Genomic DNA, 14,786 nt, shown 5'->3' with positions numbered 1-14,786 from the left:
TCCCTCTTGCTTCGAAGGCAGCAGCGGAGGCCCGCGCGCCGGATCTCGGCCCAGCGGGAAGCATACGGTCCGGCCCAATACAACCCGTTCGTGGCAACCCTATTCCAGCCCATCGCGCCCACCGCATCATGGGCCGAATGCAGCGTCGTTGCGTTACGGTTCAGCCCAAAAACCCCGCAGATTTCTTCGAGAAAAAGAGGGAAAATCCGAGAGAAATCACGAGAAGTTGCCGCTGGCGCTCGCCTCGCCTCCTCCTCCTCCTGCTGGCCTGTCCGCCACGTCGCCGTCGCCGTTACGCGATCATCTCATCTCGCCGAGTCATCAGCCGCGAGAAAAGCAAGCCCAGATCCAAAAACGAGACCCCCACCACCCTCGAACCCGGCGCGCACGCTTGCCCATCCGCCTCGGCCCCCGCGACGGGAAAGTGAGGCCTCTCGTGGGCCGTCGCCGCCCACCCGCCCGGACACGTGGACGGTCACGGTGGGCCGTGCCCACGGCTTCAATAACAGCAGCAGCTCACCTCGCCGTCCAGTTCGTCACTCACACGCGGAGACAAAAACACCTTCACAATTCGCGAAAGCTCAGCTGCTTCTGCTTCTTCTTCTTCTTTCGGATTCGAGAAGAGGATGTCCATCTCGCTGCGCCTCGCGGTCCCGACGGCGGCGCCGCCCGTGCTGCCGCCGCTGCGGCAGTCTGCGGTGCGGGCGGCGGGCTCCCCCGCCGCCGCCGCTCTGCGGACGGGCGCGCTCAGGTGAGGCGGCTATCTGTCCGGGTTAATGCGGTGGATTTGTTCGTACTGACGGTGTTGTGGTGATGGATGATGTGCAGGGGATGCGCCTCGCTGCCGCTGAAGCCGCAGCCGCTGCTGGGGGCGGGACAGGCGGCGAGCGGTCGCCGGGGTGGCGCCGCCGTGTGCCACTCGTCGGCGCACCTGAGCGCGCGGACGATGCAATGGGTCTCCGCCGGGGCCACCGCGTGAGTGCCTCTGTTTCTCATACTTTCGTCTAATGGTAGTGGAATAGTGGATAATGCGATGCGATTCATCCGCTGTACAGCATGGCGATTTTGGGGTTTGGCATCTGTTCGATCTTTTGCCCGTGAGAACTGTGAATGATTGTGCAAGTGTTAGTTCATGTGCTTCTAGCTGTCACTCGATAGGGACATGCGCAAACCTATCTTGATTTTGTTGTCTGACCGTGACGATGTTGATTGTTGAACCTTGAGGAAGGACAGGGCACAAACAGAGACATAATCTTGAAATGGACTATCAAATTAACACGTATAATCTCCCATGTAAAAAATAAGCTAAAAGAATATAGCCTCCCAAATTATGTATATATGTATGCAACTTGAGGATTGATAACCATTTTAAAATCAAGTTAGCACAAATACAATCTCATTATAATTGTCTACTGTTTAATTTTATCATTTAATACTTGGGATTGCGTGATAACTGCACTGTAAATTCCCAGTACGCTCTGATTATTATTTGATCATTTACCCCCTTTTTGTCTTTTCCAGAGTGCTATTGCTTGCTAAAGGCACAGCCATACACAAATCTTTCCTTGTGCCACTGTTTGCTCTGCTAGCACCTTGCAGTGTAATCTCATGGATCAAGTAAGGCATCGCTATTCCGTGCAAATAATTGTTTAATACCTATTATGTTCCTTCATTAACAACATCTAGTAAATGCTTGTTCGGTTTAAAACAAGGTACTCTCTTGAGTCCTACTTAATTCTTTGATCAACAAATGTAGGAGTGACTATGGTCAGTGGACTGCTTTTCTTGCTCTTTTGGTGCGTTTGTTCTTCTCCATTCCAGGTAGAGTAACAATAAAAAGTTCAATATTGTAAGGCTATTCATCATTAACATTTTCCTGCTGAAAACAACTTCAGTTGAAGTGCCCTCATTCAGCCTGAATTCAGATGTTTATGCTTTGTCATAGGTGAGCTGGAGCTTCCATTGTCAACTATGCTGCTCGTGAGTGTTGCTCCTTACCAGTTGATGAATCTGAGGTGTGGAACACTCTCCCTGTTCTGGAAATAATATCTGCAGCCTATACAAACAATTTCAAAAGGTTCAAAATGACATTTAACATAAGAAATTTTAGTCTTTGCCTGTAGCGCGGACAAAAGTAATAATTTATAGCAATCATATTACAGTATATGAATATCAGTATGAACATATGTATCATTTTTATCACTGTTGACAGGGAACTACTCCGTAAGATCTTACTTTTTTCAAAAGTTCTTGTGCTCATGCTCCAATTCCCATTTCCTGTGCACAGGGGAACTCAAGGTGGTGCAGCACTGTCTTTGGCATTGGCTGGGTACCTCGCTTTTCAGCACTTCACCAGGGTTGGGGGTTTAGGGAAAGCATTTGATCAGGGATCAATAATTGCAACCTTGGCCATCATCTGCATCACAGTTATCCCCTTGATGATGTTGTTCTGAGTCAGATTAAGCTGGCAAGCCGTTGTTCATTGTGGGCATTGCAGGAGCTAGTAGGGAGTACAGAAAAATAATAGCTTTGTAATGCAACACCCTGTCAGACTTTGTGGCCTTGATAAAAGTAATAATTTATGAGATGGCTACAGAAATGTTTACTGATGCTGATGTCTTCAGGGATTTGCTCATTTTCTCATTTCTTAATCTCTTTCGCAATCTTGCAAACAATTGATGCTTGTATGGCCTATATACAATTATACAAACTTATAAAGGCATGCCGAACCTTAAAAAAGAAAAGAAAATGGGCATGCCGATGGCCAATTTCTGCTTCTGGATTTATCATCCCCTGATGTAGTGGTGCTGTCTTTTTAAGTCTGTAATTACATAATCATGAATATAACTTGTTCATAGAATCCTCTTAATTTTTCAGCTGTTTTAACACAACTAATCGACGATGATATAGGGGCCCGGAGGTTAATCTTCCATTAACTAAACTGCGACGATTCTTGGTGCAATTTCCTCGTGCTGACTAACGTATCCTCTGAGGCCCATTTTAATTTTTAGTAGCATAGGAAATACGAAGAATTTGAATTTTACAGAAAACTTTGAAACAAAGGATCAGGACTATACGTACGAGGACCCTACGAAATTCATATGGAACTAGTAAGGTGCCCGTGCGTTGCAACGGGAAATGCTATATATCAATTTCAAATTATATTAAGTGAAAATATATTAAATAATTATTGAGTGAAAATTTGTTGAACACTGAAAAAAATCTGGCAATCCAAAAAAACTACAAATCATGATTCAGTCGACGATGTTTTATCAACTCCATGTTATGCTTGATGTCTTCAGCGTCTTTTTCCCCGTCTCACGCCAGTACCCAAAGAACGAAAGTCTGAACCGATTTCAGGACACATCCAATCAATTCGTTCGAATACATAATTCATGGCTTTTCAACGTTAATTAAAGCATCACATTCATATATCAGTACATGACATGGCAAACCACAAAGCCAAGGTTGCCATAATCTAAGCTACGATCAAATTACAGAAATCTTTGCATTTGCGAATAAATGCCCAAGAGAGAATAGATTAAATCGAATGCACTATTTCATACACGTTTGGTATTCACTTCCAAATATGAGAGTATGCACTAAACCTTAGGAGATATATGATTGCGTCCATATTCTAATACAGAAGTATATGATACTTGCTTCAGATAAAATCTGACAAGGAGAACAAAAGTTCAAACTCGTCATAAAAAAAATGTGTGCGTGTTGAGAAGTAAAATTATAAAGGTACCATTTTGCCATCGTTCGGAAGGAGCTGACTCTGTTATTGAATATCTGATCCTTTTTTTCATAAACTCACTAATACATATGAGCTAGCTTTGATTGATCATCATCAGCTAGAAGTGAAATTGTAAGTCAATAGTGAAGATAAATGATGGTTTTGAGAGAGAGAGAGAGAGGTGGGGTGGGGAAGGGGGATGAACTCACCAAAATATCCCAACTGCATACAACCATCAAGGATCACGCATTCATGTGTGATAGAGAGCTAGCTGAAGGGCTGGCACAGGCAACAGAATCAAGGCAGCAAGTGCCAAAATAATGGGACATGATCACATTCAACGACAAGAAATATATAGTATTTTCCAAGAATTGCCCATCCTCTGCTAGAAAAATTCCCATGTTGAGCTATTTTGATCTGAATCCAAAGAAACTATTAATCAAAAATGAAGGTGCAGATTTGCAGTTCACTGGGTACAAAAGTTAGATGCACCTCTTTAACATTTAGCAGATTGCTCTCAGCATATGACAACAGCTTCCCAGTCAATTGAGCTATTGTCCTTTAGACCCTCAAACAGCTCCTCCTTTTGTGTATATATGCCTTCATTATATATATATGTCTGAAAAAAACCAAACAAAAGGGAGAAATTTATGAACATCCCTGCTAGTTGGTTATTTTACAAGGCATTGAAAAAAATAAGAAAAAAATGATCTACTCCATAGTAATGACACCCTGAAACAAAACAGATAAAAACAAGAACACCAATAGCCGAGCACATGGGAAATCATAATAATTAAATTGACAACACAAAAAAGAAACTACCAAGACCACAGGCAGCAAGAATGACTTGGAGTGAAGAAAGCTGCTAACAACATAGGGCAGGCTCCCATCTGCCACCAGCCGGCTCAGATTGCACCAGCAGCAAGCATGTTGGAGTTTGCAGCAACAATCATGAAGCAGGATAGGCTTAGTTGGTGATCTTGGGGTTGGTGTGGTTGTTCATCTTGAGCTGAACAATACAACATAAAATGTTAGTCCTACTGCTAGGTATGAAAACTCAGCTCAAATTTTTAAGCAGGTATCAGATCTATCACAGCTGAGGGTTATTAATAGTAGAAAATGTAAGCAGTGTCAACTGTAGAGCAGATTTACAACATATTAATTCTTGGGCTAGCTTTAACATATGTTATGCAGATTTACAGAGATGAAGTTCACTAATTAATAACCTGCAAATTTTTGTATTTGTGCAATGGCCATCTATGAGAATTTCAGGATCGATATATCACGAACATTGCTTACATAATCTTCACTGCATCATTCCATTTTTTATTTTCATCCACTCTGAAACAATCAAGAACCAGATTAGTTTTGAGACTGCGAGATCCAAATTAGTTTGCTCCAACAGATCAATTGAATCTTTTTGCTTGGTAGCAACACTCTCAACTTCCCAGCACTTCATAGCATAAATAACAACAGAGAGAATCCTGCAATCATTAGTATAAATAACAACATAGGGGACATGACAATATGACATTCTCACTTACAGAGAAATCAATTTCTGGTAATACATTGGCTAAGCAGCATTTCGTTGAACATCTTATGGGCAAAAAAGAGCATTAGTGATCCTGCAATCTGTAATAACCCTCGGCACTCACAATGATGATTCTTGATAAATGAATGGATTGCAACGTAAAGAGAACGAACCAATTATCCACAGGGCGCGTAGAGTGCTGAAGGTCGGCGCATGCGTCCCTTCTCCGGCAGAAGCTAAGGAGGGATCGTGCTCCGATGGTATCCGGGGGCATGGAGCGCTGGAGGCGGGCACAGGTGTCACCTCTCCCATGGAGCGGGCGAGGCGGCTGGGAAGCAGATTGGCGAACCTCGCCCTTGGCGCCGACTTGGGCGAGGGGCGAGTGAGGGATCGGCGGCGGCATTGATCTGGGCAAGGACGAACAACCCCGCCGCACCTCGCACCGCATTCTCTCCCTCAGTGCCTGGTAGTGTCGCCGCGCGCAGCCGTCGTTGGAGTGAGGTCTTCAACATCTCCCCTCTGTCGACTGTTGTGGCGTCGATGCAGGGTCAGCGTTCGGTCCCCAATCGGCGGGGTGTCGGGCGGCGATGAGCGTGCGACCTTGAGAGGCGGAGGCGTGCGATGGCGATCTGCGGTGGATGGATGGAGGCGGGGGTGCGGCCGGCAGCGAGACGCGGCGGATGGATGGAGGCGGTGCTGACGGGGGAAGTGTTGGGGCGATGGGGCGGGAGGGACCGGGAGAGCAGGCGGCAGAGGAGGAATGGATCGGTGGTGCGACTGGCGGCGAGACGCGGCGGATGGATGGAGGCGGTGCCGGCGGGGGAGGAGCGCGATAGGAGGAGCGGCGATGTCGATCCGCGACGGCGGCGGCGTGGATTCAGGCGAGCAGGAGTGGCGGTTGGCGAAGGCGTGGTGGGGGCGCGGCGAAGGATGAGGGGAGCGGCGTCGACGGTTGGATAGTGAGCGCGATCTGGCCTGTGGGGGAGAGAAGTGATTCACGGAGGGGAGGAGCGCGTGCGATGGGATCCTCAGCACCATCCGATCTGCCAATCCCACGGTTAATAAGTCGCGTGTTTATCAGGTTGGAGTCATCTTCACCACTACAGAATTTTAAAGTAATAAGTAGCCTGAGTTTTAATCTCATGCAATCCTTTATTCAAGTATTTATCTCTTCTCTAATCCGTGTAATTTTCCATTTTGTCTATTTAAATAATCATTATTTTTTAATTTTCCTACGTCCTGTTGTAATTCTTTATTTCATGTTTCCATTTCAATTAAAATCATATAAACTGTATATCTTTTCCTAATCATGCATGTTCTCAATTGATTTTCGAAGAGGTTTTGATAGTATAAAAAAGAGTAAATTGTATTGATGGTACATAAACTTATTAGGTGGGTGTAATTTAGTATATGAACTTGCAAAATGCTTGTTTTTTACACGAACTTATCTAATCCGTGCGAAGTAGGTCCAAAATAGCATGGCAAGGTTAATTTTACCTAACTGATATTGATTAGGATATGGCGTACATACATATAGTTAGTATACATAAAACAAGCTATATTTATAATTTTGTTCTCTAGTTTATCTTGAATTTCATATGTTTCTAACCCTTTATAATTGCTCAGTTTTTTATATCTTTCTCTACAATCACCATGTCTCATTCTATATTTTTATTGAACAGGTGTATGTCTAAGTAGCAATCTTCTCATATATATATGTGTTTACGTAGTATCCTAATCAGCACCTAAATCAACAAAATTAGTCATGTAATATCCTTTTGACCTTAGCTCGCACGCGGAAGACAAGTTTATGTAAAAAAGAGCATTTTACAAGTTCATACACTAGATTGTACACACCTGACAAGTTCATGTTCCGCCGATGCAATTTACTCTATAAAAAAAAGCACGTACTCCTGTATTGGCCCTTCAATTTAGGGCCCGTTTAGTTCCCTAATTTTTTTTTCCAAAAACATCACATCGAATATTTAGACACATGCATGAAACATTAAATATAGATAAAAAAAACTAATCGCACAGTTATGGAGGAAATCGCGAGACGAATCTTTTAAGCCTAATTAGTCCGTGATTAGCCTTAAGTGCTACAGTAACCCACATATGCTAATGACGGCTTAATTAGTCTCAAAAGATTCGTCTCGCGGTTTCCAGGCGAGTTCTGAAATTAGTTTTTTTATTCGTGTCCGAAAACCTCTTCCGACATCCGGTCAAACGTTCGATGTGACACCAAAAATTTCCTTTTCCTCAACTAAACACACCCTTAGGGCACCCTTAATGATTATCTATAGGCTCTCTACAAGAGATCCATGTCAGCATATTTTCTTACTTGGAAGAGAAGAGCAAAGCTATCTACTAACCTGGAGATAGTCTATAGAGAAAAATAAGGCAATGGATTAGAGAGCTATAGATACCCATATAGACATACTATTAAGGTGGTTTACTATTAATCTAGTTTATTGCTGAGATATACATATTTTATAGAGAGTACCTTACTTTACCATTACGGGTGCTCTTACGGTAGATGCACGCCGTTGGCTGAGGTCAGATGAACAGAGGCCCCACAGGTTCCCCAGGTCCTCTCCCCCTCCTCCACGTGACGGTCGTCTTCTCCACGTGACACATGCGCCCTGCGCCCTTTGCGGCGATTGGCTCCCCATCATTTTGCCTCTTCGATCCATTCCCTCTCCTCCTCCTCCCCTCCACCTCCACGCGCTCCTCCCCACCTCGTCTCGAACCCAGGTATCATCCAGAAATCCCCCCTTCCTTTGCTTGGATTGTTGTTTCGAGCGATTTGTTCTGCTCTTTGATTTTCCGTGCTCAATCTGATCCACATCTCCCCCCTCCCCCCTCCCCCCTCCAATCCAACCATTTCTCCGCGGACTCATTTGCTGTATGTATGGTTGAGTGCTTGCTAATAGGCAGTTTATTTGTGAAGAAATTTGGGGATTGAGCTGAATCAGCTGCATACAGCCATACAGCAATCAACACAGCAGATGGATTTAGAATCATGTATCAGCATGCCTGTGCCTGTGGTAGCTAGGCACGGGGCTAAATTGCTTTCAGCTTATCCATCTGCTGTATGACTCTCGTGCTGTGTTGATTCTCAAATCAATTTTACGCTATGGGCTGCCATAACATAAACATCTTCAGGGTGTGTTTTGATTTCAGATCAACAGGGGAAATTAAGAGTAGATCCTTTTTAGCATATCCACTTTAGATACCTTTTTACAAGGCAGTCTGCTTCTTTGGTTCATAAATTTTCTATGACTGTATTGAACAGTACTCTTATATTTCTTTTAGTGTTTTATAAGTGAGTACAGCTCTTAATTGCTGAACAGTTGCTATCTCAACCATTGTAATTTTGTAAATCTGCTTGGCGAGAACCTCATTGCATATTTATAGCTCAAAACTTGACTCTCAACTCACAAGTTACATAGTTGGTTAAAAAAACACACTAAAAACTCAGGGTTAAAGATTGATCTCAGGGCTCTTGTTTAGATCCTGTCCGTTGCCTTTTCTCTTTTCCATGTAAACAGACAATTTAAAAAAATGAAAGAAAAGAAGAAACTAATTCTTCATGGTGTAATGCTTTATAAATTGTGTCATCTACTCATGTGTGGTAGGTCAAAACATACTAACATTGAGTTATAACCGATTTCAGAATATGTTTATGCTCCACTTTTGTTTTTCCGAGTTAGTATGATAGATCATCGCACTTTTATTATTGTTCAATTCATTGATAACTCATGTAATGTCTTGGAAAACTTGTGTGCATCTATACCTTATCCAGGTTGATCTACTCTTGTCCAGTCATTTCTGCAGTTTGCCCCCAGTACCTCTTTGAGGACCAATATTGGTGCAAATAACATGTTGATAGTGCAAACATATTAATGATAAATTCAATTTTAGAACATATGCAAACAACTGTTAGAAAGTTATGTATGACCAGCACATTTGGTTTCTACATTATTTGTCCAAAAAGGATGGGTCAATTGCTGTACCTACCCTCCATTGATAATGCCAAAAATATTGCATATAAGCATTATAGTTATTCTTGATGCTTAGTTACTCAGGCATGTTCCTCGTACTTCTACATTATTATTTATTTTTTTCCATGATTTTATTTCACATTTCCTCTTCCATCGGTGTATGTCCTAGTTTTTATCCAAATGATTTTGGTAGCTTTGGGATATATCATGTCATAAGGATCTGAATTGGTGCAGCTTGTTGAAACATATACAGTATGTCGGGGAAGCCATCTGATGATACAACAGGTCAAGTGAGGCCCGAAGTAGATGGTTCCGATGAGAAAGTAGAAATTGCCAACCAGAATGAAAAAGAGGTGATGCCTTCACCTCAGGAAGAGGTACTGTGTTTTCTTAACATTTGTGATTTTAGTCCATTAGCACCTTATTTCATACTATAGTGGTTAACTGGGTATTTGCAGGAAGCAGCAATAAAGAAAAAGTATGGTGGAATAGTTCCCAGAAAGCCAGCGCTTATAGCCAAGGTAACCATCATTGCCTTGGAATCTGATTCACCCTCTTATACAGATACCATTGTACAACATCTATAATTCTATATATGAAACAGTTAGAGAAATTGATTTAATATTATCTCCATATCCATGTTATTTACTTATGCTGAAAATGTAAAATGTTTTTTCAGGATCATGAGCGAGCTTACTTTGATTCTGCTGATTGGGCTTTGGGGAAGGTATTGTCATCTTATTTCCAAAGTGAAAACTAACTTTCATGCGATGCTCTGGACAAGCAATGCGGTTCTCAATAAAATGTCATTCACCTGATCTCGGCTTCCTGCAGCAAGGAGGACACCCTCAAAAACCTAAAGGGCCGCTTGAAGCACTCCGACCAAAATTGCAGGTGCTAAAACTCGTTGCCTTTTTAGAATGTACTTACATTGTAGGATTGATACTTTCTTACGTTGGCGTGAAGTCAAACTGGATGATTAGGATATCTGGGAAATCTACCTAATGTTTATCCATGCTGTTGGTTCTTTTCGCTTAGTAACCATTGTACAGCACTGAATGGAGTAACTACTGTATATGTGATGCATTTGCTTTGCCCTTGTAATATATTTTCGCGATGCAGCTGATGTCTGTTTTCCACCATACATAGTTAGCTTAAGTTGACATGCATGGCTTACATATACCACATGCACTTGTTGGCTTACATGTTTCACAATCTTCTTCCAGCCTACTCAACAGCAAGCACGTTCGCGTCGATTTCTTCATGCTTCTGTTGACAACGAAGGTACGTTACATTATAATCCACCACAAAGGCAATTCTGAAGGTTCATTTTGCCATTTTCACAAGCATCGCTTGTGCCTTGCAGAGGGTCTTAATTCACCGACTGAAGATGCAAGCCAGAACCAGGAATCCAATGAGGTCAAGGACGATAAATGATTGCTTTTAACCGATTCCAAGTTTCACCACAAAACCACTGTACGCGGTTTAGATACGAGAATGACTATAACAAGTTGTCTTTTTTGTTCGGGATTTTGCCAGCTGCTATGCTCATGCCAATTTGTTACTTCGGTAATAAGTACTCCGTCGCCTGTAATGCTCGTGCCTCTGTGAGGTTTAGCTGAATTTTGGAAATCATTTTTGAATTTTGGGACATGGTATCATCCTTATATTGATGCTCCCTGTTTTGATGCATGTAACAATCTGAGACGGAATTGCAACAGGCGTTGTGTTGCACTGAATATCTGAGTAAACAAAAGGAAACTTGGAGAGTGATAACCTTTTGTGCTTTATAATGCAGTTATGCAGAATAGCCTATGACTATGAGACTGGAAAGTTAAAGAGACATTCTAATATGTGTTTTCCTACTTGCGTTGATTGTTAGTTGTTGTACTGTACTGAGCCGGCTGCTGTTCATTTATCTGAACTGTGGGGAATTACTCTCTTGATCCAGATGAAAGGTTTAACTTTGCTGTTAATGTGTTATTGATTCAGATCGATGTTTTGACTTGCCAACTCAAATTCATAGAAATTTTGACACTAACTCCCTATGAAGCATTCTGTATCTACCAGGATTTTAGGCTGGAAATTGCCATGTTCCAAACAAGGTCAAATGATTTGTACTTTTGAAACGCATCAAAGTCCAGGGTGAACAAGAGCTTCAGAACTAATCCTATATCTGATGTTTGTATTCAGAACCTCTAACATTTCCTTATATCCCTATGGTTTGTGTTCGACTCTTTTATCTCTTAGAGTAAATTTCACAAAACTACATATTTTATGGTTCAAGTTGTAGAAAACCACACATATTTTGATACTTGGCACTTAATTACATATATTTTGGTAGTTTAGTTTCACAAAACCACACTATCGATGAATGGATTCACTCGTGATATGACGACGTGGTTGTTTCATCTAGTATAAGGACGTGGCATCGTATTAATTTCGTGCGATGGCTGGTAATAGGATGCCATGTCCTCGTCCTAGGTGAAACAGCCACATCATCTTGTGGGTGAATCTATACATCGATAGTGTAGTTTTGTGAAACTACACGACCAAAATATATGTACTCAAGTGACAAGTGTCAAAGTGCGTGTGGTTTTCTACAACTTGGACCACAAAATATGTAATTTTGTGAAATTTACTCTATCTCTTATCATGTATATCTATACCTCTAACAAACCACCCTGTATCAAACCGGAGTTATAGGCTGGAAATTACCGTGTTCTAAACATGGCCAAGTGATGCTCGCAAACAAGTTAAGGCTGAATAAGAAACATTTCAGAACTAATCCATCGCAAAATTTGTACTAATCAAGTACTTCCACCATCCACAAATAAATATAGTTAGTACTATAAGTCTGAACATCATATGATTAGGATATATCACATCTCATTATATTATATGTTTGTTTATTTTGGAATGAAGAAAATGAATGGGTGATACCGAGACTCTTGAGTCCTGATGGGCTAAAAACCCAGAGGCTTACGTGTGGGCCACACAGAAGATATGTGGGCCGGGCTCCAAGTCGCTAAGTCGATGCCCCTTAAATATTAGGAAAAAAAAATCCTATTTCCAAACCCTAAATTCCCCACTCTTCCTCCCCTCTCCCTCCCCACCCAAACCCTCGCGCCGCCACCCCCAGCCTCCGCCCGGATCCAGACCGCCTCCGCCGCCGAGCACCATGGGCTTCGACGTCGGCGTCGTCGCCTTCAACCCGGAGGGCTGGGGCCCTCCCGACACCGCGCCGGCGCCGGCATCCCTTGGCGGTGGCGCCGCCGCGGCCTCCATCCCCTTCGCGCCCTTCTCCCGCTCGGACAAGCTGGGACGGATCGCCGACTGGACGCGCAACCCGGCGGGCCCCGCCGCCCTCGCCGCCGCCTCCCGCGACTCCGTCTTCGACTTCACCTCCGTCGACGACTCCCTCGCCGCCGCCGCGGAGGACTCCTCGTTCCGCCTCGTCGACGCCAAGCCGCCGCCGCGCCACCCGCGGTTCGGCCCCAAGTGGCGCTTCAACCAGCGTCCGCAGCTCCCGCAGCGCCGCGACGAGGAGGTGGAGGCGCGCCGCCGCGAGGCCGAGAAGGAGCGCGCCCGCCGCGAGCGCCACTTCCAGAACAACCGCTCCCACCACCACCCCGGCTTCCGCGGCAACCAGTCCTCGTCGGCCAAGTCCTCCGTCGACATCCAGCCCGACTGGACCATGCGTGAGCAGATCCCCTTCGCCAACTTTACCAAGCTCTCCTTCTCCGTCGCCGACCAGCCCGAGGACCTCCTCTTGTGCGGCGCCGTCGAGTACTACGACCGCGCCTTCGATCGCGTCAACCCCAAGGCCGCACGCCGCCTCGAGCGCTTCAAGTCTCGCAACTTCTTCAAGGTCACCACCACCGACGACCCTGTCATCCGCCGCCTGGCTGAGGAGGACAAGGCCACGGTGTTCGCCACCGACGCCATCCTCGCCGCGCTTATGTGCACACCCCGCAGCATCCACTCGTGGGACATCGTCGTGCAGCGCGTCGGCAACAAGCTCTTCTTTGACAAGCGTGATGGTTCCCAGCTCGATCTGCTATCTGTCAACGAGACCGCGCAGGAGCAGCTCCCAGAAAACAAGGATGATATCAACTCCGCGCACTCCCTGGCTGTCGAGGCTACCTACATCAACCAGAACTTCTCGCAGCAGGTGCTTCTTCGCGATGGTGAGAAGGTTACCTTTGATGAGCCTAACCCGTTTGCTTCTGAGGGCGAGGAGGCAGCATCTGTTGGCTACCGCTACCGCCGCTGGAAGCTGGATGATGAGATCAGCATTGTTGCTCGCTGTGAAGTGCATGCTGTGAATGCTGATCCAGGTGGTGGTCGTCAGTTCCTTACTCTCAATGCGCTCAATGAGTTTGATCCTAAGATTACTGGTGTTGACTGGAGGCAGAAGCTTGAGACACAGCGTGGGGCTGTGCTCGCTACAGAGCTCAAGAACAATGCCAACAAACTTGCTCGCTGGACTTGCCAGGCTTTGCTTGCTGGTGCTGACATGATGAAGTTGGGATATGTGTCACGTGTGCACCCCCGTGATCACTACAACCATGCCATACTCACTGTTATGGGATACAAGCCAAGGGATTTTGCTACACAGATCAACCTCAACACATCAAACATGTGGGGAATTGTCAAGTCGATCGTGGACATCTGCATGAAGTTTGAGGAGGGAAAGTATGTGCTTGTAAAAGATCCAGCGAAGCCACAAGTGAGGATCTATGAGGTGCCTTCTGATGCATTTGAGAATGACTATGTGGAAGAGCCACTTCCGGAGGAGGAACAGGTTCGGCCGCCATCAGATGATGTTGATGCTACCGCGGAGGAAATGGATGCAGCGGCAGAGGCTGAGGCGAACAATGCAGCAGCTTCTGCAGGTGGTGAGGGCGAGAAGAGCGCAGAAGCTGCTGCCGCTTGAAGGGCTCCTCTTCAGGTTGCCAGCTAGATCCTTTTTGGTTTAATTATCTGTTTTTATGGTTTACATTTAAGAGTTGAACTGCCTGTTATCGATACAGTGGTCTTGTTTGGTCGATGATAAAACTGTTCTGTTTTTCATCTTAAAGATGCTAAGTTGCCCGCTCAATGACTATGTTGGTACTCCTAGTTTGATATCACTTCTGGCTGTTTATTGACCATGTTACTATGTTTAAACCATTACATGTGCCTCATTGTTTCCTCAAATTACTTTTAGGGCTCATTCGGTTGTTTTTCATAGGATTATTGTAGGAATTGAATCCTTAGGATTTTTTCCTATATGCATCATTTGTTTCATAGGAATGGATCCTACCAAATTCCAAAGGATCGTGGTATTACAAGCTAATTCCGTAGGATTGTTAGCATGAGGTGAGATCTCTTGGAAAAATTCCCAAGGAATGTAGTGCATGTGACATCCTAATCCTTCACTTTTCCTATTCCTTTGATTTGGAAATCATATGAACTGAATAAGCCCTAGTCGTTAATAAGCTTGCATTTGATTATTTTATATGGCTTT

At 44.3% G+C, this 14,786-nt stretch overlaps 3 protein-coding genes and 1 long non-coding RNA gene across 9 annotated transcripts; 3 read left to right on the top strand and 1 right to left on the bottom strand.

The window, feature by feature from the left end:
* The first annotated feature begins 530 nt into the window (after positions 1-530).
* Positions 531-2,609, top strand: LOC4339637 (cold-regulated 413 inner membrane protein 1, chloroplastic). Its single transcript, XM_015783869.3, has 6 exons — positions 531-751; positions 829-975; positions 1,522-1,617; positions 1,757-1,821; positions 1,946-2,015; positions 2,288-2,609. Exons 1-6 carry the CDS (start codon positions 627-629, stop codon positions 2,451-2,453), a joined length of 669 nt encoding a protein of 222 aa, XP_015639355.1. The 5' UTR covers positions 531-626; the 3' UTR covers positions 2,454-2,609.
* Positions 2,610-3,362: 753 nt separating this feature from the next.
* Positions 3,363-6,228, bottom strand: LOC9268415 (uncharacterized). 5 transcript variants are annotated; one of them, XR_010741347.1, is made up of 8 exons: positions 5,444-6,228; positions 5,284-5,371; positions 4,966-5,080; positions 4,610-4,748; positions 4,232-4,358; positions 3,949-4,156; positions 3,752-3,857; positions 3,363-3,675 (listed from the first exon to the last, which is right to left on the bottom strand). It is a non-coding gene; the product is annotated as an uncharacterized lncRNA (long non-coding RNA). The 5 variants fall into 5 exon arrangements; XR_010741348.1 differs by having other exon boundaries at positions 5,284-5,335; XR_010741349.1 differs by lacking the exon at positions 5,284-5,371 and having other exon boundaries at positions 3,949-4,121; positions 4,562-4,748.
* A 1,668-nt stretch (positions 6,229-7,896) lies between these two features.
* LOC4339635 (uncharacterized) lies at positions 7,897-11,050 on the top strand. Of its 2 annotated transcripts, none has more exons than XM_015783870.3 (7): positions 7,897-8,024; positions 9,528-9,651; positions 9,733-9,795; positions 9,954-10,001; positions 10,109-10,168; positions 10,501-10,558; positions 10,641-11,050. In XM_015783870.3, the coding sequence occupies exons 1-7, from the start codon at positions 7,906-7,908 to the stop codon at positions 10,709-10,711; spliced, it is 543 nt and encodes a 180-aa protein (XP_015639356.1). In that variant the 5' UTR covers positions 7,897-7,905; the 3' UTR covers positions 10,712-11,050. The 2 variants fall into 2 exon arrangements, with proteins under 2 accessions (XP_015639356.1, XP_015639357.1); XM_015783871.3 differs by having other exon boundaries at positions 7,924-8,024; positions 9,509-9,651.
* Positions 11,051-12,388: 1,338 nt separating this feature from the next.
* LOC4339634 (eukaryotic translation initiation factor 3 subunit D) lies at positions 12,389-14,449 on the top strand. Its single transcript, XM_015783868.3, has one exon. The coding sequence runs from the start codon at positions 12,456-12,458 to the stop codon at positions 14,211-14,213; it is 1,758 nt and encodes a 585-aa protein (XP_015639354.1). The 5' UTR covers positions 12,389-12,455; the 3' UTR covers positions 14,214-14,449.
* Positions 14,450-14,786: the final 337 nt, after the last annotated feature.

This window comes from Oryza sativa, chromosome 5 (genome assembly GCF_034140825.1).
Source record: "Oryza sativa Japonica Group chromosome 5, ASM3414082v1".
NCBI lineage: Eukaryota > Viridiplantae > Streptophyta > Magnoliopsida > Poales > Poaceae > Oryza > Oryza sativa.
Note: the sequence above shows the minus strand (reverse complement) of the source record. Positions and strands in the feature narration are given on the sequence as shown.

Excerpts from the sequence above, each read along its gene's own strand:
- LOC4339637 (XM_015783869.3), top strand. The coding sequence starts at position 627 with ATGTCCATCTCGCTGCGCCTCGCGGTCCCGACGGCGGCGCCGCCCGTG. Across the intron at positions 1,618-1,756 it reads AGTGTAATCTCATGGATCAA|GAGTGACTATGGTCAGTGGA; the intron begins GTAAGGCATCGC and ends CAACAAATGTAG. Across the intron at positions 1,822-1,945 it reads TTTGTTCTTCTCCATTCCAG|GTGAGCTGGAGCTTCCATTG; the intron begins GTAGAGTAACAA and ends GCTTTGTCATAG.
- LOC4339635 (XM_015783870.3), top strand. The coding sequence starts at position 7,906 with ATGCGCCCTGCGCCCTTTGCGGCGATTGGCTCCCCATCATTTTGCCTC. Across the intron at positions 8,025-9,527 it reads CCACCTCGTCTCGAACCCAG|TATGTCGGGGAAGCCATCTG; the intron begins GTATCATCCAGA and ends AAACATATACAG. Across the intron at positions 10,002-10,108 it reads CTGATTGGGCTTTGGGGAAG|CAAGGAGGACACCCTCAAAA; the intron begins GTATTGTCATCT and ends GGCTTCCTGCAG.
- LOC4339634 (XM_015783868.3), top strand. The coding sequence starts at position 12,456 with ATGGGCTTCGACGTCGGCGTCGTCGCCTTCAACCCGGAGGGCTGGGGC.